The 22,975-nt window shown below is 42.1% G+C and overlaps 1 protein-coding gene and 1 non-coding gene across 5 annotated transcripts in view; both read right to left on the reverse strand.

Annotated features, from left to right (window-relative positions):
- Positions 1-587: 587 nt before the first annotated feature.
- LOC118659397 lies at positions 588-690 on the reverse strand. Its single transcript, XR_004968531.1, has one exon. It is a non-coding gene; the product is annotated as a U6 spliceosomal RNA (small nuclear RNA).
- Positions 691-8,370: 7,680 nt separating this feature from the next.
- CDC42SE2 (CDC42 small effector 2) overlaps positions 8,371-22,975 on the reverse strand; it is an 89,501-nt gene continuing 74,896 nt past the window's right edge. For all 4 annotated transcript variants that reach the window (XM_036312217.1, XM_036312216.1, XM_036312215.1 and 1 more), the window contains 3 exons: positions 15,459-15,560; positions 11,996-12,106; positions 8,371-10,890 (listed from right to left, as the gene is read on the reverse strand). In XM_036312217.1, the coding sequence (XP_036168110.1) occupies positions 12,008-12,106; positions 15,459-15,560 (201 nt within the window). In that variant the 3' untranslated portion in view covers positions 8,371-10,890; positions 11,996-12,007. The remainder of the gene's footprint in view (positions 10,891-11,995; positions 12,107-15,458; positions 15,561-22,975) is intronic.

Below are 22,975 nucleotides of genomic sequence, written 5' to 3' on the forward strand. Positions count from 1 at the left end.
CATGCCTCTGATTCTGTGTTATTCACCAGTTTATTGTGTTCATTAGATTTCTTGTTCATATATTTTTATTTTTAGATTCAATTGTTGATATGTATTTGTTGCCATTTTATTGTTCATACTTTTTTATTTCTTCTTCTTCTTCTTCAATAATACCCTTCAACATTTCATATAATCCTGGTTTGGTGGTGATGAACTCCTTTAGCTTTTTCTTGTCTGTGAAGCTCTTTATCTGACCTTCAATTCTAAATGATAGCTTTGCTGGGTAGAGTAATCTTGGTTGTAGGTCCTTGCTATTCATCACTTTGAGTATTTCTTGCCACTCCCTTTTGGCCTGCATAGTTTCTGTTGAGAAATCAGCTGGGAGTCATATGGATGTTCCCTTGTAGGTAACTAACTGCTTTTCTCTTAAGATTCTCTCTTTGTCTTTAACCCTTGGCATTTTAATTATGTGTCTTGGTGTGGGCCTCTTTGGGTTCCTCTTGCTTGGGACTCTCTGTGCTTCCTGGACTTTTAAGTCTATTTCTTTCACCAGGTAGGGGAAGTTTTCTGTCATCATTTCTTCAAATAGGTTTTCTTTCTTTTTTCCCCAAAATATGGAACACTTCACGAATTTGCATGTCATCCTTGCGCAGGGGTCATGCTAATCTCTGTATGTTCCAATTTTAGTATATGTGCTGCCCAGGCGAGCACTTCAAATAGGTTTTCAATATCTTGCTCTCCTCCTTCTGGCACCCATAATGCCAATGTTGGCACACTTGAAGTTGTCCCAGGGGCTCCTTACACTTTTTTCATATTTTTGGATTCTTTTTGCTCTTCTGATTGGGTGTTTTTGCTTCCTCATATTCCACATCATTAATTTGATTCTCAGAATCCTCTACTCTACTGTTGAACCCTGTAAATTGTTCTTTGTCTCAGTCAGTGTGTGCTTACTTTATGATTGGTCCTTTTTCATGCCTTTGACTTTCTCACTAAGATCCTTGAAAGTCTCATTAAGTCCCTTGGAGGTTTCTAGAGTAACCTTATAACAGTGAATAATGCTGCTGTAAACATGGGTCTATGAGTATTTCTGAGACTCTGCTCTCAGCTCTTTTGGAGATATACCCAGAAGTGGGATTGCTGGGTCATATGGTAGTACTAGTTTTAATTTTTGTTTGCTTTAAAATTTTTTATGTTATTATTGACAGTATTACAGATGTCCCCCAACTCCCCACCGCCCTTCTTCCCCTCTTCCCAACCCCTGCCCCACCCCAGGCCTTCATCACAGTATTGTCTGTGTCTATTGGTCATGCATATATGTATATGAGTTCTTTGGTTAATCTCTTCCCATCCCCCCCTCCATTTTTAATTTTTGAGGAACCTCCATATTGTTACACCATTTTAAAATTCCCACCAATAGTGCAGAGTTCCAATTTCTCCGTGTCCTCACCAACACTTCGTTTTTCTGTTTGTCTGGGTTTTCTGATAGTAGCCCTCTTAATGGATGTGAGGAGATATTTCATTATGGTTTTGGTTTGCATTTCCCTCATGGTTAGTGGTGTTGAGCATATTTTCATGTACTTATTGGCCATATGTATGTCTTCTTTGTTGAAATGTCTATTCCAGTCCTTTGCCCATTTTTTAACTGTTTGGGTTGTGTGTTTTTTTGGTTGTTGGGTTGTAGAATTCTTTTCTTTTTTTCTCTCATTAAAAAAAAAATGTTATTGATTTCTGAGAAGGGAGGGAGGGATAGAAACATCGATGAGGGAGAAATATCAATCAGCTGCCTCCTGCATGTCCCCTACTGGGAATGGAGCCCACAACCTGGCATGTGCCCTAAATGGGAATTGCCCAGCCACCTCCTGGTGCATGGGATGACCCTCAATCCGCTGAGCCACACTGGCTGGGCTGTAGGAACTCTTTATACTAGATATAACCCCTTACCAGCTATATAATTTACAAATATATTCTCCTGTTCTCCAGGTTGCCTGTATAGGCTGTTGTTCTTTGATGCAGTTTTTCATTCTGATGTAGTCCATTCTCTATTTCTACTTTTTGTTGCTAGTGCTTTTGATGACACATCTAAAAAGTCATTGCCAAATCCATTGGCATGAACCTTTTCCCCAGTGTTTTCTTCTAAGAGTTTTATACTCTTAGGTCTTATGTTTACATCTGGTTCATGTTCATGTTTGTATAGGTTGTGAGATAAAGGTCTGCTATGGTCTGGGTGTTTGTGTCCCCTCCCCAAACTGGTATGTGAAAGTCAGCCCTAAGTGATGGCTTTAGTAGGGGGGCCTTTGGGAAGTGCTCAGGCTGTGAGGACAGAGCCCTCATGCGGGGAACTGCTGCTCCAATAAGAGCTTCAGGGACACCGTGCCTCCTCCATGCGAGGGCACGGCTTATGGGCAGGAAGAGGCTCTTGCCAGGAGCAACCATGCTGGCACCTTGTCCTTGGACTTCCCAGCCTCCAGAACTGAGAAGTAAGTTGCTATTTGTAAGCTACCCAGTCTGTGCTATTTTGTTATAGCAGCCTACACAGGCTAAGACACGACCTATCTTTATTTTTTTTTTAATTAAATCTTTATTGTTCAGATTATTACATTTGTTCCTCTTTTTTTCCCCCATAACTCCCCTCCTCCCAGTTCCTGCCCCACCCTCCACCTTCACTCCCCACCCACTGTCCTCATCCATAGGTGCACAATTTTTGTCCAGTCTCTTCCCGCATCTCCCACACCCTTCCCCCCCCCAAGAATAGTCAGTCCATTCCCTTTCTATGTCCCTGATTCTATTATAATCACCAGTTCATTCTGTTCATCAGATTATTTATTCACTTGATTCTTAGATTCACTTGTTGATAGATGCATGTTTGTTGTTCATAATTTGTATCTTTACCTTTTTCTTCTTCTTCCTCTTCTTAAAGGATACCTTTCAGCATTTCATATAATACTGGTTTGGTGGTGATGAACTCCTTTAGCTTTTCCTTATCTGTGAAGCTCTTTATCTGACCTTCAATTCTGAATGATAGCTTTGCTGGATAAAGTAATCTTGGTTGTAGGTTCTTGGTATTCATCACTTTGAATATTTCTTGCCACTCCCTTCTGGCCTGCAAAGTTTCTGTTGAGAAATCAGCTGACAGTCGTATGGGTATTCCCTTGTAGGTCACTGAGTTTCTTTCTCTTGCTGCTTTTAAGATTCTCTCTTTGTCTTTTGCTCTTGGCATTTTAATTATGATGTGTCTTGGTGTGGTCCTCTTTGGATTCCTTTTGTTTGGGGTTCTCCGCGCTTCTTGGACCTGTAAGTCTATTTCTTTCACCAGGTGGGGGAAGTTTTCTGTCATTATTTCTTCAAATAGGTTTTCAATATCTTGCTCTCTCTCATCTTCTGGTACCCCTATAATTCTGATGTTGGTACGCTTGAAGTTGTCCCAGAGGCTCCTTACACTATCCTCGCATTTTTGGATTCTTTTTTCATTCCGCCCCTCCGGTTGGGTGTTTTTTGCTTCCTCGCATTTCAAATCATTGACTTGATTCTTGCGCTCCTCTGGTCTGCTGTTGGGAGTCTGTATAGTATTCTTTATTTCAGTCGGTGTATGCTTAATTTCTAGTTGGTTCCCCAGCATAACATCGAGGGTCTCATTAGTTTTCTTGTAGATCTCATTAAGTTTATCGGTGGCTTCTAAACAGTTCTTGAGAGACCTTAAAAGTGTGGTTCTGAACTCTATATCCTCCATTGACAGTTTTGTCCTGTTTCTTTGTCTCTGCATTTTGTTATGCTTTCTTGGTGCACCCCCTAGTGGTCTTTGTGCGCAGTCTTGTAGTTAAGCCTTGATTGTTGTAGCTAATACCAGGGAGGGTTTGACCTCCAGGCCAAGTGGCTGTGTCACGACCTATCTTTATACTTTTCATATGGATGTCTAATGTTCCCAGCGCCGTTTGATGAAAAGACTGGCCTTACCCCATTGAGTGGCCTTGGCATCCTTGTTGAACATCATTTCACCACAGAGTTTATGTCTGGGTTCTCCATTCTGTTCCATTGGTCTCTACGCCTGTCTTTATGCCAGTATCGCACTGTTTTAATTACTGTAGATTTATAATAAGTTTTGAAATCAGGTATGGTACCTCCAACTTTGTCTTTCAAGATTATTTTGGCTCTTCAGGGTCCCTTGATATGACTGGGAAAAAATGCCATTGGGATTTGGATAGAGATTGGATTAAACCTGTGGATCACCTTGGATGGTCCCGACACCTTAATATTAGGTCTTGGGATGTGAATGAATATACGATGTCTTTCCATTTATTTGTATCTTTAATTTCTTTCACTAATATTTTGTAGTTTTCAGTTGGACCAGTCTTTGGCCTCCTTAAATTTATTCATAAGTATTGTATTTAGATGCAGTTGTAAATGAAATTTTTAATTTTTTTTTCAAATTGTTGTTAGTGGATAGAAACACCTGATTTTTGTGTGTTAATTTGGTACCTTGCAGCTTTGCTGAATTCATTTGTTAGCTCTGTGTGTGGGTGAGTTAAGTCTTTTAAGGCTTTCACATTATCAGCTATGTCGTCTGTGAACAGAGATAATTTTACTTTTTTCATTTTGGATGCCTTTTCCTTCTTTTTCTTGACTAACTGCTCTGGCTGGGGCTTCCAGTATCTTGTTTTATAATTTCTATCCCTGTTGATACTCTCATTTTTTGAAAATCTTTTTTGTTGATGTTGTTTAGTCTGTCCGTTTTTCATTTAGCTCGCTGAGCATATTTGAGAGTTTTTTGTTGAGATTTAGGTATTTGAAACAAATTCCCTCTCCGTCTTTACTGAGTGGCTGGCTTAAAGGCTCATGGCCCTCTCAGCCCTTTCTAGGTGCGCATGGCCCCTGGGACTGCATGTGCGCTTCCACCCAGTTCCCATAAACTCAGCTGCTTCTAAATGCCTTTATTTATATGTAAGCGTCTCATTTCTGCTTGTGCTCAGAAGCCTTGCGTCTGTTGTATGCCTCTGCCTGTGTACTCTCTTACCCGTCATCGACCTGCAACTCGACCATGCGGCTGCACCAGCGTGTTCCCAGCATCCCCATCCCTGAGCGGGCCAGGCAAACCACTCCACCAGCCACCTCAGCCCACCAGCCACCTCAGGGTGGCTTTTTATGTTTACGCATGGCTTGGTTCTTGCAGCTTCTTAACTGGTTTCTAGATTTCTGACAGAGCTTTATCGGTCCACATATTGTTGTTTATTAGGTGTTTCTGTGGGGAAAACAAGGGCCTAGTTAGCTGTCTTGCTGATGTCACCAAATATTGTTTAAAATGTTATTTTGGCCCTGGCTGGTTTGGCTCAGTGGATAGAGCGACACTGCCCAAGGGGCCGCACCAGCAGGTAAAGCGCTCCACGCGCATCGTTAGGCCCTGGGGAGCTCGGGGTACAGAACGAGGGGCTGAGGTGAAGGACTCCTCCAAACATTTGAAAGGCACAGATGTACAGAGGCTGAATGTGTTTAGATGGATAAAACAAAGAACATTGAAGGTTGAAGCTCTTAAGATTTTAAAGGAGTACCTCATTTGCTAGTCCCTTCAAGGAGCAAAAATAAAACCCTGTGATGCCCTGACTGGTGTGGCTCAGTTGATAGAGTGTCGGCCTGTGGACTGAAGGGTCCCAGGTTCGATTCTGGTCAAGGGCAGGTACCTTGGATGTGGGCACATTCCCAGTAGGAGGTGTACAGGAGGCAGCTGATCTGTTTTTCTCTCAGCGATGTTTCTGACTCTCTATCCCTCTCCCTTCCTCTCTGTAAAAAAAAATCAATAAAATATATTAAATATATAAATAAAACCCAGTGCCTGGGAATCCCTTCGGGGCCCCACGGCCAGCTGTCCGTGCATTCACCTGTCCAAGGCCACTGAACACATGAGATCCGTGAACTGCAAAAGCTCTGGTGGACTCAGGAGCTCAGATTTACAAGGGAAAATGGGGGGTTAGAATCAGACGTTCTCTTGACTGTCCTGCCCTTACCTTCCGATTGCTGGAGCTAATTCCAGCTTGTCATAATAAATGCAATAAGTTCATCAAAAGGTTGATGGAACTTGAGGCTTCAGCTGGGCTGAATCATACTACCTGCTGCTGGAATAGCTGAAAGCATTTCCCCAAACCTGAAAATCTACATATATTACTGCCTGCTGCCAGACAGCTGAGGCAGTTCCCCCAACCTGATAATCTTATTGTTTACCAGACTTTACCTTTGATATGTATATCTGCTTTGCTATAGGGCAAAATGTGTTAAAAGCTAGGGGTCCAGAGACTCAGAGAACTTAGTTACTAAAGCTAAGCCTCCCTGGCTCCCCCCAAAAATGCCTTCCAAATTTGTATTTCATGTCTTAGTTTATTAATCTACTCGCAGCCCCTCCTCCAGATTCTTGAACCCTTCTAGATGCTGAGAATGACCCGGCATCCAATGAGGGAAATTATCCTGCCTTTCAGTTCCCAGGTCCCACCCTCAGCGCCTGCTGTGAGGTCCCAGGCCAAATATCTGGATCTTCTTACTCAGGAAGTAACTTTTTTCTAGTGCACCTGTTCTTTTCCTTCTAGGCATCACAGGCGGGCCAGATAGAAAACTTTTAAGATGAAGAGATTAAGAGGATATAGGTAGAGATCAAAAGGAGCCCAGAGGTCCCATGTGTCTGGTAGAAAGCACTTAAAAAACAAACTGCACAGTTTGGGAACACTATAAAAACTAAAAGTTAAGGTGCTAAAATAGAATAAGATTAACCTGAGGCACTTAATAGTCTAAGTTCTCTTGCTGAACCATTCTGGATGGAGGCAATAAACTGGAGGTAAAATATCAACCATTTTCTTTGCAGTCTGCTGAAAGCCTGTCCTAACGAGAGGCTAGAATCTGTCTATGTAAATTTTGTAGGTTTTTGCATTTTCACGAATTTTAGCCAATTCCAGATGATGTCTCTGACACTTTTTATAGATTGGTCCTACTTTCTGTGCTTCTCTGATGCGCCCTTCCTTCCACGTTTTATGTGCGTCCTTGGGAAAGTGCCCAGCACAGAGCTGACGTACAGACATGGGCTTCTTCAGTACTTCCTTTCCCTCTTAATTGGGGTGACTTACTGGATTGTCGGTGTTCTGTTTTAAAAGGAACATCATCTTAACCCAATTTCCTTTGAGTCTTTGGCCACTTTTTGAAATACTTTTTTCTAATATTTTTCTCACCAGTTTTTCTATTTTAGAATATTGTGTGGCAATTCTCATAACAGAGTCAGACCTACTGAGCTGGTCTCAGTATCTGACCAACTAACCAGGATGTATGTGGTGAGCATACAGATCTTTGCTCTAGACCCAGGGTTTCTCGGCTGTGGCTGCCATGGCATTTGGGGCTGGATAGACCCTTGTTGTGGGGTTGTCCTGTGCGCCATGGGTATTGAGCAACCTCCCTGGTTTCTACCCCCACCAGGCAGCAGCATCCCTTCAGGTTGTGACGACCAAAAACATTCCAGACACTGCCCAGTGCTCCCTGGGGACAAAACTGCTCAAAATGGTATCTGATAGTATGGCTAAGAAAGAAAATTCTTAACTTATTTAAATCCTGCATAAACTGTGAGGACAAAAATGCTTCAGCATGGGAAACTGAATAGGCATTTGACTCCTTTTTTTAAATTTATTTTTTCAATTGACAGAAACATCAATGATGAGAGAAACATCATTGATCAGCTCCCTCCTGAATGGTCCCTACTGGGGATCGAGCCCACAACTTGGGCATGTGCCCTTGACTGGAATTGAACCTGGGACCCTTTAGTCTGCAGACCAACGCTCTATCCACTGAGCCAAACCAGCCAGGGCTTGACTCCTTTGTTAAAAGCCATTTGTGATGTTCCCCGGCAATGAAAATTTGGAGAAAAGAGATATTTCAACAGAAAGTCCTAAGTCCAGCCCTGGCTGGTTTGGCTCAGTGGATAGAGCGCCGGCCTGCGGACTGAAGGGTCCCAGGTTCGATTCCAGTCAAGGGCACATGCCTGGGTTGCGGGCTCAATCCCCAGTGGGGGGTGTGCAGGAGGCAGCCGATCGATGATTCTCTCTCATCATTGATGTTTCTATCTCTCCCTCTCCCTTCCTCTCTGAAATCAATAAAAATATATTTTTTAAAAAGTCCTATTTCCAAACATTTACGATCATTTTGATTAGGTGTTTGTTAAATTATAAGGTGAAGTTAAAGAGAATGATAAATTATTTCTGTATGAGGATAGTTTTAACTGAAAATATAAGAATGCTACAAAGGAGCTCTCTAAGTCAGCGGTCACCAACCTTTCGGACCTCATGGACCACTGGTTGGCGATCGCTGTTCTAAGTGAATGCTGATAAATGATTCCTTGAAAGAAAAATACTACACTGAAAGGAAAATCCAAGCCAGGATTGAAAGAAAACATTTATTGAATCAATACTTTCTTTTTAATATCTACAAGCCAACACTGAACTCACTTTATTCAAGAATGAACACAATGTACAAGAAAAAGTGTGCTTATATTATAAAAATATGTCAATTTTATCTTTTGGGTGCTGAGCTGAAGTCATTTAAACAAAATCAAGGCAAACTTGTTCTCTATAATGAAACTGCTATAATTTAATAACAAAATGAAAGCTAGTATACGCTCAGTATTTCTAAAGGCCCAGGGATAATGCTGCATTGGAAATGCTGAATCCAACCACCAGAGCTAACATTTCCACTCTATGCTTATTGGCACCGTTTCATGCCTAGATCACGAGAAAGCACCTGATTTACAGAATGCAGGTCACTGATAACAGAATCCATGTCGTTAGTTAAACCTTCATTCATTTTCCCTTGCTTAACAGTTATTAGCATGTATTTCAACAAAGTCCTAACAGTCTATCCTATTTAATTAGCTTCAATTTCAAAATGAGATACGTTGCTATGGGGACCAAATGACCTCCAAAATTTACCACCCCACCGATGAATGTGGGGACGCTGCTTCCTCCACACTCTCAAATATCTCCAAGCCTTCCTACAAGATGTGTTCAAAGTTCCTAGCTTAGAATTTCTGGTAATTTTCTTCTTGATTCGCTGGCACCTTCCTTAGCATGTGCCCTTGCACACAGTGTGGCCACTGTGATGCCCATGGCCTGCACAGTGCAGCCTGTGGCCCACCATGCAGACATGTTCCAGTGCACATGGAGTATTTTGGTCCTTGGAGAAGCAGAAAAAAATAGTAATTGGAAAAGCAAAGCAAATCATGAGTAAGGGAAGAGGGACCATGGCTCCCTGTACTATTGTTCCAGGTGTTCTATGACAAGTATAAAAATTGTACTGAAAATTTCTAAAGTCCAGGTAGAAGTAGACTAAATGGCACCAGTGGGGCAATGTCAGGAAAATCCAGTCTGTCTTCAAAAGTGGCACACAGCCATGTCGCTGGCAGGACACAGAGGCTCTGGCATTTTGCAGAACACAATATCCACCATGAATTAGTGAAACCAGATGAATTCTAGTTTAGAAGTTATTAAACAAACTGCAAAATACGTATTTTTGTTACTAAGCATAAATGTTTTTCCTTGACAGATCCTCTCTGCTGGAGACTGGCACTGTGAAGGCTGGAAGCCGCAGGAGCACAAGGACTGAGTATCTGGCGCCCCCTGTGGTGCAAAAGCTGAATTCCAGAGAGTGGGGAGAAATGCTTTCATGTTTTGCCGAACAAACCTAATATTTATTCAGTTACCTTTTCACAAGGAGTTGGGACTAAGGGGAAGAAAAGAGGATAAAAAGAGACAGAAGAGAAGATGATCACTTTCAATTACCTAATTCCTTAGGGCTAAGTTTTCAATGAACCCCCATTTGCCGCGTGAAATGTTAATCTGACCACTTGTAGTTAGAGCTGAACCAGACACAGGATTTACATTTTAACAAAGACACAAACCACCAACTGGCTAAATGCTATGCCCTTGTGGGGAAGGAGAAGCATTTACAGATTCATCTGAAATACAGTTTGTGGAAGAATAAACATATTTTGCAACCAAAGCAAAGGTTTTCTCACCAATTCCATAAAGTCACCAGACAGGTTGTTTTCAGTGGCAACTTCCACTGCCCCGGACATGTGGCCCGTGGATAGGCCACTGGCTCTGGGGTCTGCAGTTAGGAGAGGCCAGGGGTTCAACGCACTCTACTGGACACCATAACATTAGACATGAATTAAAACAAGGACCAACAGAGTGAGTGCAGAGAAACGAGCGGCTGCTGCTCAGAGCCCAGTGGAGGCGTCACCACAACGCTCGGTGCACAGCCTTCTGCTCACTCCAGGTCCTCGCTCCCAAATAAATAGTGAACATTTACAACAGGATGAAGGCCTTACAAATGCAAACTTGCCTTATACTATAATTCTCTCTAAATAGACCAAAAAGTCGTATTTCTAATAAACTACAAGTTACCAATTCTGTGACACGGGTGTGACTTGGCACCACAGCTAACCTCTGTAATAGCAGCAGTATCGCCAGCCCAGGGGCTCTTACACGCAGCAACTTCACCAAGCATGCAGATACCATTCTGCTGAAGTTTCAAGTGACTAAAAATGATCATTGTGCTTGTGGGTCTCATACCTTCCAAAATATACATAAATGGTGACAAGTTAACAAATAATAGCAGGTCCTTACTAATAAAATCATAAGGCAGGTGGAAAGAGAAATGTTAAAATGGGAAAAAATGCAAAACAGTGCTAGCATTCACAGAAAAGATCATGCCAAGGTCAGATCCATGTTGATAAAAAATAAAATTTAAGCCACAATCTAAGAAACTCTGTCCAGGAGTCGAAGGCATGCGGCCAGCTGAAGGAAATGCAGGATTCGTCCGACAGTAGCTTCTTCGGCGGAACAGTACATCTCACTGGAGGGTCACAACAGGATGGACAAGACACCATCACACTTCCTTTTGTAATTGAAAAGAAAAGCAATCACACACAAAAATTAAAGAATAGTAGAAGGAGAAAATACAGAAATTCACAATGACCTACAAAACCAAAAGGAACATCCAAAGTATTTTTACACTTTTGGGACGCACCCTTTTAAAAAGTTGATAATGAAAGATTTAACAACAGCACAGTTGATAAATTTTAAATATAAAATCACTTCACTACACATGGGTTCTAGGCAGTATCAATGCTCAAAACAATAACTTCACTCTTGTTTAAAGGACCCCTGAGCTTCATCTTGCTACCAGAATCTTCAAGCCTCCCCAACCAGATGTCTTAATGCACTTAAAGTTCTTCACGAGGAAAAGAGGAACCTAAAATTAATATCCAAACGGCAGCAATGCCTATGACCATCATTCAACACACTGAGGACCAGTAGTTTTATTGCTAGCTTTACCCAGTGGCCAGATAAGTTTCTATTGAACAAGTACAAAACAACGTTTTACATAAATGTTAAAGGCACATTTTAAAATTAAATACCCATTGCATTTGAAGTTATTTTTACATGTTTTTACAAGCTAATATCTTATTAAAGTATGATACTTTGTAAAACACTGTGTAATATGAAGAGAGAATTCTCGTGATCCGTCTGCAATGTGTTAACATTTAGCCAAGTAAAATATTTTTGCCTTTTATTCACAATTTTTTAAAAAAGAGGGAAAACAAAATACAGCTGACCCTTGAACGTAGGGATGGGGGCACTGCCCCCACTCATCCCCCAGCACCGCTGAAAATCTGTGTATAACTTTGACTTCCCCCAAAACTTAAATACTAATAATACCCTACTATTATAGCCTACAATTATAATTGACCAGAAGCCTTACCAATAAGTTGGCTGACAGTTTGTATATGTATTCTTATATAGTGTATTCTTACAATAAAGTTAGCTAGAGAAATACATTTACAGTATTTATTGGAAAAAAAAAAAATCCATGTACAAGTGGAACTGTGCAGTTCAAACCCATGTTGTTCAAGGGTCAACTGTATGTATCTCTTAACCCCAACATAATGAAGGCTATGTCGCCAGCTGGGGTCGGCCACATCTGAGCCTGGAGTACTCACGGGAAGGGCGGGCTATCCTGCCTTCGTGTCCACGAGCTGCATCTGCACCCCGGCAGACATGCCACCCCCGTAGCCTCCCTTGGACTGCATTTGGTTCTGAATGGAGCTAACCTACAACAAGACAAACAGGAAACACGTCAGGAACTAAGGAAGCGCAACTAAGTGATTCTTGTCTCAACATTTTGGTTACTTTTTTTTAGAAGGGTACTTTTTTATAGTAAAAAAGCTGTAATCGATTTTTAAAGACATAAAATCTATATATATGAAAGCCTAAGAGACCCTTACAACTGGACAACCGGAAGGTAGCTATGACAAGAGCTGCCTCCTGGTGGTCAGTGCACTCCCACAGCCAACCTCCCTCGGTCCCTCCCTCTGACTGGCCGGCCAGATCTAGACTGGGCATGATGGCCTGGATCGCCCTGGACGGTGGCCAGGCCGAGGGACCCCACCAGGCCTCTAGTTTTAGAATAAAAGAATTTTTAAAGACTTAACATTTTTCTGATTATGGATGGGGGCAGATAGTGAGGCTAGTAACTAAAACATTTTTTTGCTACAACTCCCTCTCCCCCTACCTTCTCTACTTCCCTAATACAAAAAAAAAATCATTTTTGTAATCATGAGGCACTTGGTAACATTCCAAAAGGATACAAATCAACCCTGGCCAGTGTGGCTCAGTTGGTTGAGCACAAATCCATGTTTTGGGTTCATTCCCCAGTTGGGGTGCATATGGGAGGCAACCAATTGATGCTTCCCTCTTTCCCTCTCCCTTTCTTTTTAAAATAAAAAAATAATTTTAAGTATATAAATCAGCCCAGCCAGTGTAGCTTGGTGGTTGAGGGTTGACCTATGACACAAACTAGGAAGTCACGGTTCCATTCCCGGTCAGGGCACATGCCCAAGTTGTGGGCTCAATCCCCAGTAGGGGGGTGTGCAGAAGGCAGCCTACCAATGATTCTCTCTCATCACTGATGTATCTCTATTTCTCTCTCTCTTCCTCGCTGAAATCAATAAAAAAAATACATATTTTAAAAGTATACAAATCAGCTTTCATTTCCTCCATCTTAAATATCTTAATTTACACGCATTTCATATATAAGATTATCTCAATTACTTATACTAGAATCTAAAACAAAAATAAAATAGAAAAAAAAAAATAAAAAAAAAATAGAAATTGGACCAACCCAAGATAAATTGTAGAAGTCCATGTGGTAAAATTTACATATCTGATGCAGTCTTAATAAAGTCTGATAAACTAAAAGGTCTAAGAATCCAAAGATTTGGACATGAGTCCAGGTTTATTTATTCCTATTGTAACTGGTGAACTGTATCTTCTCAGAATATCAGGCTTCTTACTGGTAAAAGTTAACATGATCATCTCTCCTAACTACTTTATTGGGCTACTTTCCGATAGACTGAGATATATAAATACTGGGATATTTTCTTTCTTTGCTGAAAAAAAGGCAGTTATCTGCACATTGTGAAGTACTCTTAGTGTGTCATTATTATTCCAATTTCACATCAATTAGAAGCAGTTTGGAAGCAAAGAATAAGAGAATCCGGCCAGACTGCTAGAAAATGGAGCAACAAGGAGGTGATGACGGATCAGTGAAGAGCCAGCACACCTGCTCAAGTGAGCTTTATATTTTTACATGATCCCATGTAGGTTCTTTTTCCTCCGAAAGTGAATTCTTCAATTTCAAACTGAAGGATGTGGACTGGATAAGTTAGGGTGACTGTGGACATACAGTGTTTTAACACAACAGAGCTACAGTATAAAAAGGGTCACAGAACCCTTTTCTAGCAAGAAGTTAGTATGAAAGGCAGTCTTGGAAGAAGAGTGTGTTTAGGGGAAAAAATAAACTACAAGTCACTGACCGTCCAATAATCAGGTGTGGCTGCTCCACGTACACCAAGCCCAGGTCCCAATTCCAGCGGCTCAGGTTTTGGGATGGACAAATGTGAGAAAACATTTCCTTGGATAACAGCATGTCTGTAGTTTTGCCTTATTTGCACTATTATTGCACAGGAGACTGAATTTTCTCAGGGACTCAGGCTTCTACAAGTTAGAACTATTGCTGACAATTCAGGAAACGGTTTCGCAATACCCAACAGCAGTGAGAACGGAGCCGGGGTAGGGGAGTGCTGGGTTGCAGTGGAGGCGGCCTATGGCTTTATAGACGGCAGCAAGCTAGTATAAGCAATGGCTACAAAAGGCTTATTTAGTTCTAAAGAGCTAAAATACTTCATAAAAATTCCACCTCAGTAAGCAGAGAAGGCTGCCCGGGGACTGCAGGGCAGAGCCTCCCTGAGGGCCCGCTGACCCTGCGCCTCAGCTGCAGAGGCGGGTGGGAAGCTCGCACACAGTCCCCAGCTCTGCCTGCGACGGCGAGCGAAAGGGCGGTAGGGACAGGCTCTTAGTGGAGACAAAATGCAGACGGGAATCCTAAAGGAAATCCTGAACTGTGCATAAACAAGACTTTAAAAGTAAACACCCCTAACTAAACATTTAATTTGTCTTACATAGAGTTAAAAACCTGAAGTGGGGAAGACATGTGTTGATAAGAAATTAAAATTCATCACATGTAATACGTTTCAAACCAGGTGCTCTATTAACAAGTCATAGGTTCCCATTTAGTATCTTCACACACGGTGACCTGAAACAAAGCCGCTGAGGACCGGTGGGCAGCAGCTGACACTTCCACTGCCCAAGCAGCCGAGTGAGAGCACTTTTCCTACCCACCTGCAACGGACAAGCTGTTTCCTTTCACAGAAGATACAAATCACCCCTTTGCTTACCTAGTAACTGAACCGCCAGACTTGTTTGCTGTATCCAGGATACTCCTCTACCTATTTTAAAACTCTGTTCTCTTGTTAAGCCTTTTGCTAACGCTGTCCAGTGAATGAGTATATACAACGGATCATAATTCTGTTCATAAAAGCCGACTGACTTTCCGGGTCTAAACACTTAAAGATCATGTAGACATGTTTACTGTAGACACCGGGGAAAGAGGCCCTCGATAGTGGCTTGTCTCAGAGCAAAAGTGAGGCAGACCCTGATTTAAAAACTCCCTCATTTGGTGGCGCATCTATTATCCTGGACTGTTTTTCTCGCAGATAAAATTAAGGAATAAGAGAGTTCAGCTGATTAAATCGAAAGTCTATTCTGAAATTCACTGAAATCTCTGGAAAAGATAGCCAAAAGATCTTTTATTTTTACTTTTGATTCTTCCTCGCTTGTTGCCAAATCCTTTAAAGTATGTATTCAGTTATGAAGAGTTTAGTACTGGAAACAGAATGAAGTACTTGGCAAATTAGGTGAGGTTGATTTTTATTGGTCACTTTATTGTTTTCTCTGCTGACATTATGTATTCATATTCGATGTCTACAAAGGCATCTAGTGTAACATTAAAAACAGACACCTGTGTCTCAAGGCCTCATCTGCACATTCCACCAATGTACTTACTGAATTCATTCCACTGAACAGGTCTCCTGATCCTACATGAGCTGTGTGTACAAAGTTTGTTGGTTCTCCAATCATACTTCGGTCAATCCGACGACGCCTTTTCTAAAATATGAGAACAAAGAAAATGATCTTATTACCAAAAAACTTATTCTGATGGATATACATACTATTGATGAATGACTCTGTTTAATAATATAATAAATTTGCCCAGGAGCCCTGGCTGGTGTGGCTCAGTTGGTTGGAGCATCACCTTATACTGGAAAGGTCGTGGGTTCAATTCCTGGTCGAGGTGCGTAAGGGAAGCAACTGATCAATGTTTCTCACATCAATGTTTCTCTCTTTCCCTCCCTCCCTGTCCCTTCCTCTCTCTCTAAAATCAATTTAAAAGATGTCCTCGGGTAAGGATTTAAAAAAAAAAATTGCCTAGGACACAAAAATACCTGAATCTTGGAATACCCCAACTATTTCAAATGACTGGTAAAGCAAAAAAATAGGTTATTATTTTAGAACTTTAAAAAGATGATTTGGTCTAGCTCGTCCATCGCCACATTAATATAATAAACATTTAAGTTTTATTCTATTTTTTAAAAAGTGAGACACCTATAAAATTATCACTAACCACTGTTAGCAAATACATTGCGATTTGAGTACAACATTCTGTATTGTACTCATTCTGAGTACAACTTTTCAGTGATGTTGAAACAGTCCAAGTTTTCCAGCTCGATTCATCTCTTTCAACAGTATCCTCCTGAAATTGCAGTTTGCCTCAAAACTAAGGCAAGTTATGCATGAACTTGTTGGATTGGGTTGCCTTTGAACATATTTTATGTCTGTATCCCCTAAAATGCTGGTAGGATCTGACAGATCCTAAATACGTATCACAACAGACCCAGGTGACAGCTTCTCAGGATTCACACGTGAGTTTCACAAAACCACAAAAGCAGAAAGTTCATGCCTTAATTTTAGAAGCCATTCTGCAGCGTTTACTGTCCTCTCGCTTTTGTTGCTGCAGATCAGATTCCCAAGATGGTGTCTGCTGACTGCACTTTTCCCAAAGCCTTCCTGATGTGCGCGGGCCACCTGGCTCAGCCCGAGGCCCTTCTCAAAGAACAAGACCTACTCCAGCCACTGGGTTCTGACCACCCCGTGCTCTGTGAACACACACAGCAGCGTTTCCTCCGGAAGGGTGTCTGGAGCTTAGCCCACATTCCCATGTTCAGGGGTTTTTCTAAACGTTGAGTCACTGCAGGAAGATGCTGGGAGAGAAGTCACCCTGTTGCGCTTGGGCCACCACCCGTCTCACCTTGAAATGTTTCTTGAAAGAATTAATGAGTGGATATGATTGTGAACTGACACGCCTGTGAAAGAGCAGTATTAAAATAACATTCTCTATTGGGTCACAGGCAAAGTCTCTCCAAATTCAAGAAGATTGAAATCATATCAGGCATCTTCTCAGACCAGAATGGCATAATATTAGAAATAAACTACAATAAAAACAATAAAAAAATGCAAACACTTGAAAGCTGAATAGCATGCTATTAAACAATGATTGGGTGACCGAAGAGATCAAAGAAGAAATTAAAATAACATTCTCAATACTAAGGATGTTCAAAAGCAGATGACTAAACACTGATTCAAGAGACTACTCTCACACTGAAAGGCAAAGGACAAAAGACTTCAACTTGCACCATAATGATTGCGGTAGGAAATTAATTTATAAACCTGAAGTAGTATTTTTAAACTTGACCTTTACTGAGTTGAGAGAAACCTTTCCTTTAGTGTTGGAAGGTTGTTCATGCCCTCTAATCACACCTGACTTTAAGGTATAAAGTGGGAGCTTCCAGTCCTTCCTTCCCAAAGGCTAGAGCAGGGGTGGGCAAACTTTTTGACTCGAGGGCCACAATGGGTTCTTAAACTGGACCGGAGGGCCAGAACAAAAGCATGGATGGAGTGTTTGTGTGAACTAATATAAATTCAAAGTAAACATCATTCTTTTAGTTTTATTCATTTCAAACGGGCCGGCCGCGGGCCGTAGTTTGCCCACGGCTGGGCTAGAGGATCAAATTGGTTTTAAAAGGCTCACCCAGCCAGTGTGGCTCAGTTGGCTGAGTGTCATCCCATATACCAGGAGGTGCCTCGTTTGATTCCTGGTCAGGGCACATGCCCAGGTTTGGGCTCGATCCATAACAGGAGGCAGCCAATTGATGCTCTCTCGTCAATGTGTCTATCTCTCCCTCTTCCTTCCTCTCTCTGGAATCAGTAAAAACATATTTCTTTTATAAAAGGCTGCTCCATGACAGTTACAGGTGGGCAGCAGGTTGGAGGGGCCAAAAGAAGTTATAATGTTGGTGACAAAAATTAGATTCAACTAATAGCAGAGATGAAAGAGGTGGATAGAGCCAAGAGGTGTTCAGTGGATAAAATCGACAGCACTTGGCTGTTGCTGGACCTGGGACCGGAAGGAAGGGTAGGGCAGGAGCCGCAGTCTCAGATCTGAAGAGCACGTGCAGCCAGTTAGGTCATCCTGGGAGAGGACCAGGCTCTAAGAAGATGAAAGGCTCAGTCCCAGACACACTGAATTTCAGGGGCCAGTGAGGCACCTGGAGGGCCAGTGGATACATGGAAACAATTCTGCAAAAGGCTAACGTGGAGGGGGGGATCCGAGAGTCACAGCGTGATAAAGCTGCCAGTGAGTGACTGCCTAGGCTGCGCACAGAGGCGCCCATGCAAGGCTGGGCAGAGGAAAATAAGCCATCACAGAAGCCAAAAGAAACGTCCTGAAGCGAGGAGGAAAATCAGGTGTGTCTTCTGGAAAGTGTCACGGGGGAGGAGGAGAAAGCAACCTCAGTGCGTGCGGTGTCGGTGGAGAAATACTTGATTATGCTTAATTTCTGATGAGGTTGATCCAGCAAAAGAGAAGAGATTAAAGGTAAAGAAAACGAAAGGGTGAGCAGCATTGTAAGGTGACAGAGAAGGCTGAAAGGATGGGACCCGGACAGGCCGAGGTATTCGCTAGAACATTCCCAATAAATCAAAAGTCTAGGTATTTTACATAAAGCATTTTAAAATACAAATACTATTTTCCAGGCACATGAGACACTTAGAGAATGGCACACTTTTCTCCGTGTGGTGTGTTAAGAAGACAAGAGACAAGATTTAAATCATGGGCAAAGGAGGGGAATTCCAGAGTCGGCCTACGCAGAGAAAAACAGGAAGTGGCGCGCTCCGCTGTCATCTGTGCTAACTGCTGGCAGGAGCAGCACCCCCGACTTTCCTGGAAACACACTTTATTCTTTATAGGGAACTTTATTAAGAATGTCAACTGTCTAATTCTTGCCATCCTTAAAATGTTAACTCTTATTCTGCATAAGGTCAAGAACTAGAGCGACACAAAAATGAATAGTTGTGTTAGGGTGGAGGGGGTTAGGGAAAATGTCCCTTCCTGTGACATTTCTACATAAGTACTTGCCATCACAGTGAAATCATTACTAAAGATAATGAATTAATAATTTGGAGTAGATGTAAGGAGAGGGATTAAAAAGATAAGTGCCCCTATGTGAACAGACCCACTACAGAAGCACACTTCTGGGACAATGGAAATTAAAAAACTGACTGGATATTAGATGACAATAAGGAACTATTTTTTTGAAATATATTTTTATTGATTTCAGAGAGGGAGGAAAAGGGAGATAGAAACATCAATGATGAGAATCACTGATTGGTTGCCTCCTGCATGTCCCCCCCACCGAGGATCAAGCCCACAACCCAGGCATGTGCCCTTGACCAAAACTGAACCCGGGACCCTTCAGTCTGCAGGCCGACGCTCTATCCACTGAGCCACACCAGTCCTTTAATATAAGGACTATATTAAATTTACTTTGGGGTATGGTAATAATACCATAGTTATCTTCAGCAATAAAAATAAATGCCTACTGATATATATACTACAGCATGAATGAATCTCAAAATAATTACGCTGAATCAAATTGCACAAAGGTACATTTAAAGAAAATGTAAACTAGTATATGTTGACAGAAAGCACATCAGTGGCTGCGTGGGGAAGTGCATAGGGGACGAGGAAGAGACGGATTACAAAGATACCTGAAAACTTGGAGGTGGATGGCTATGCCCACTATCTCGATTGTGGTGGTGGCTTCAAGGACACATCTGCCAACTTACCAAACTGTACACTTTAAATATGTGCCATTTATTATATGTCAGTCATGACTCATTAAAGCTGTTTAAATCTTAGAGACACACACACTGAAATGTGTTTAACGTGTCTATTTTAAATTCCCTAATTGGGGGGGTGGGGGGGGCCAGTAATGGATGAAACAAGATGGCCCTATCGATTACTGTTGGGCCACACACATTTAGGCGGGAGAGGGGGTGATTCTTATCCCTCTGTGTTTGGGTGTATTTGCTAATTTTCCTAAAAGAAGTTTCTTCACAGACCTGTTAACTCATTTAGTTTCCTGCTCTTACAATTTCATGTCCTAGTTCCATCAGAACTTAATCATTTTCTCCTCATTCTTTCTAATGCCTGACAATTCTAAAATCATTCCCTACCCACTTCCTGTTCTCCTCCCAATACTATTAGAAGGTATACTTTAAGTTTTAAAAAATATACTGCAGAGCAACCAATAATCATACAGCTAGCTACAATATCAATTTGGTTTATGTATTCATTCATGCACTCACATTACATGTTCCTTCTTTGAAAATGAAACAACCCGCCCCACACACATACACACAAAAATGTCTTAAACAATACAGTCCAGTGACAAGGGGTTCAGTGCCTTCAGAGGTCCCACGCCATTTCTCCCTCAGCTCTGCCCTTGCCCTCCTCGTGTGAACTTCGGTCTTGGGCTGGTAGCAGCATTGCTGCCGCAAGTATAGGCCTTACACCTTTGTGCAATGACACAGAGGGATGGCTCTTTATCGAAAACAAGGCAAATTTCCCCTGCGGTCTCCATAGAACTTCCTCTGGCATCCGAGTCCTATGCCCAGTCTTTAACCAGCTCCTCTCACCCACAGGATGTCTTACTTGGGCCAAGCTCTTGAACCCAATCACTGGACAAGGAGAGGAGACTCCCATGGCTGGCACAGAGCCTAATCAGGGATCACCATGAGCACAGGGGTCCTCTGCTCAAACCTTGTGGCTCTTATGCAATGGGAAGGGGGCGGGGGTAGCGCAGAATGGATGCTGTGATTACAATAATCAAGGCAACTATGTTATTTAAAACTTACTAGGCAAATATTTTTAAAACTTGGAATGTAAAATTCAGAGAAAGGATTATTCTGTGGCTATTCTTCTAAAAGCTCCTTCTCTGGTTCCCTATTAATTTATCTGCCTTTTTTTTTTTAAATCTTGCCCTAGAGGCCTGGTGCACAAAATTTGTACATGGGGGCTGGAGGGTGGGGTGGTGGTGGTGTCCCTCAGCCCAGCCTGCACCCTCTCACAATCCGGGACCCCTTGGGAGACATCCCTCTCACAATCCGGGATTGTTGGCTCCTAAACCGCTCGCCTGCCTGCCTGCCTGATCGCCTCTAACCCATCTGCCTGCCTGATCACCCCTAACTGTTCGCCTGCCTGATTGCCTCAAATCCCTCTGTCTGCCGGATCGCCCCTAACTGCCTCTGCCTCGGCCCCCGCGGCTTCATCCAGAAGGTCATTCGGCTGTCTGGGCTAATTAGCATATTATGCTTTTATTATTATAGATTCTCCAGCATTTCCTAGGTCCCTTTTCTTCCCTCTTCCATGTGTTCATTTTATCAACTCTATGCTGATGATTAGTAAATCTCTTCTCTCTTTCCTGGGTTTAGACTACATACATATTCAACTGCTTACCATACACCACCATGTGACTAGAGGATACTCAAATTTCCTATGTCCAAAACTGCACGCAGAATCTTACTTCTGTATAACCCTCTACCTCCTTTTCATTCCCTATTTTGGTAAACACTTCTCCCAGTACTTCAAGCCATGTTTGAGGGCTATCCTTCTACCTCCTGCCTCAGACCAGCACATCAAATCAGCATCTGTGGATGCTAACCTTTACCGCCCCATCATTGCCACAGCCTTTGTCAAGTCCCTATCACCTTGCTTCTTGGTCACTGCAGTTGTCTCCTAACTTAACTGCTTTCACCTTTACAACCTTCTGCCTCCTCCCAATATTCTTCACCGTTACCTAAATGTACCTTTCTAAAGTACAAAACTGATCGTATGTCACTCACCCATTTAAAAACACTCAGTGGCTTTCAAAAACTTTGAGGATAAATTCAAATGCCACACAGCCTATGAAGTCCTGTTAATCACGCCTACCTCACCTTTTACTACTTCCTTCCCTGCACTCTGGGCATTCATCTGCTACTTGCAGTTCCCTAAATATGCTCTCACTTCTCTGCCCTCTGCCTGGAGGATTCTTTCCTGCTCCTTAATCTGACTCAGGCCTTCCTTCTCTACACCCTCTAGTCTGGGCTTAGGTGTTCCTTCTCTGTGCTCCCAGAGCACCTGTAGTCACCTCTACCAAAGTAAAAGTTGCACCTTTCACCAAATTCAAACGGTCCACTGGATAGAAGGTATGCTCCTATACAGACATACAAAATGTGAACCCACCGGGGCCAGCACCATACATGGCCACAGCAATTCATCAACATACTTTTTTTGAGTAAGTCAACTATGAATGTATAAACACTATATTCACATCGTTTTTAGGGCTTAATTTTTCAAACACTTTTTTGGTAGCAATATAAATAGTCCACTTCCCTCACATTTGTAGACTAATGATCAAGTACAGCTTCTAGAAAAACAGTGATTGCCTAATCACTTACAAGTTAAAACTTCCTCTAAAGTTATTCTCTGGGCAGCTTAGTGTGCAAACACATGCCACTGAAGAGCAAATGAAGGCTAGGAGCGCAGGGTAACGGGATAGTACATCCTGAAGTAGTCCTAGAAACTGACAGAGTGAATGAAGAAAGTGCCTGCCACCTAGGGGAGGGACAAAAAGCTGGAACTTTCAGGCCGCAAGACTTCAGAAGATAATGAACTTTTCCAGGATACCCACTCATACTGTATCTTCTGCTCCGAGAACAGTAACGAACATTCTCCTCTGGCTTCCAGAGCCCTGTGCACTCACTGGGATGCCAGCAGAGTCCTCATGTAAAAGGGCTTCTATAAGGAGCCACTTCTATAAAAGATGAGAGCCACCTTAGATCACCACAGAGCAATCAAAACACCCAACTAGAGTTACAAGCAGTTAATTATCTAAGTCAAACTCCATAAAGACAAGATATTTCCTGCTGGAAATATTTAAAAATAGGTGGGTTGCTGATAATGCATTTAAAACTCAATTCTAAGTGCAGTGCTTTAGAATTTAGTAGGGTAACTAACCTCTCCCCAGGTAGTATAAATTTTGAATCTGGTGACAGATGAGAAGTTTGCAGGAGGCCCCCAAATTTGTTTTTAAAAGAAATAGCTAAGCAAGATATAGTGATCTTTTCAAGGGCAAAATTGC

This window comes from Myotis myotis, unplaced genomic scaffold, assembly GCF_014108235.1.
Source record: "Myotis myotis isolate mMyoMyo1 unplaced genomic scaffold, mMyoMyo1.p scaffold_m19_p_6, whole genome shotgun sequence".
Taxonomy (NCBI): domain Eukaryota; kingdom Metazoa; phylum Chordata; class Mammalia; order Chiroptera; family Vespertilionidae; genus Myotis; species Myotis myotis.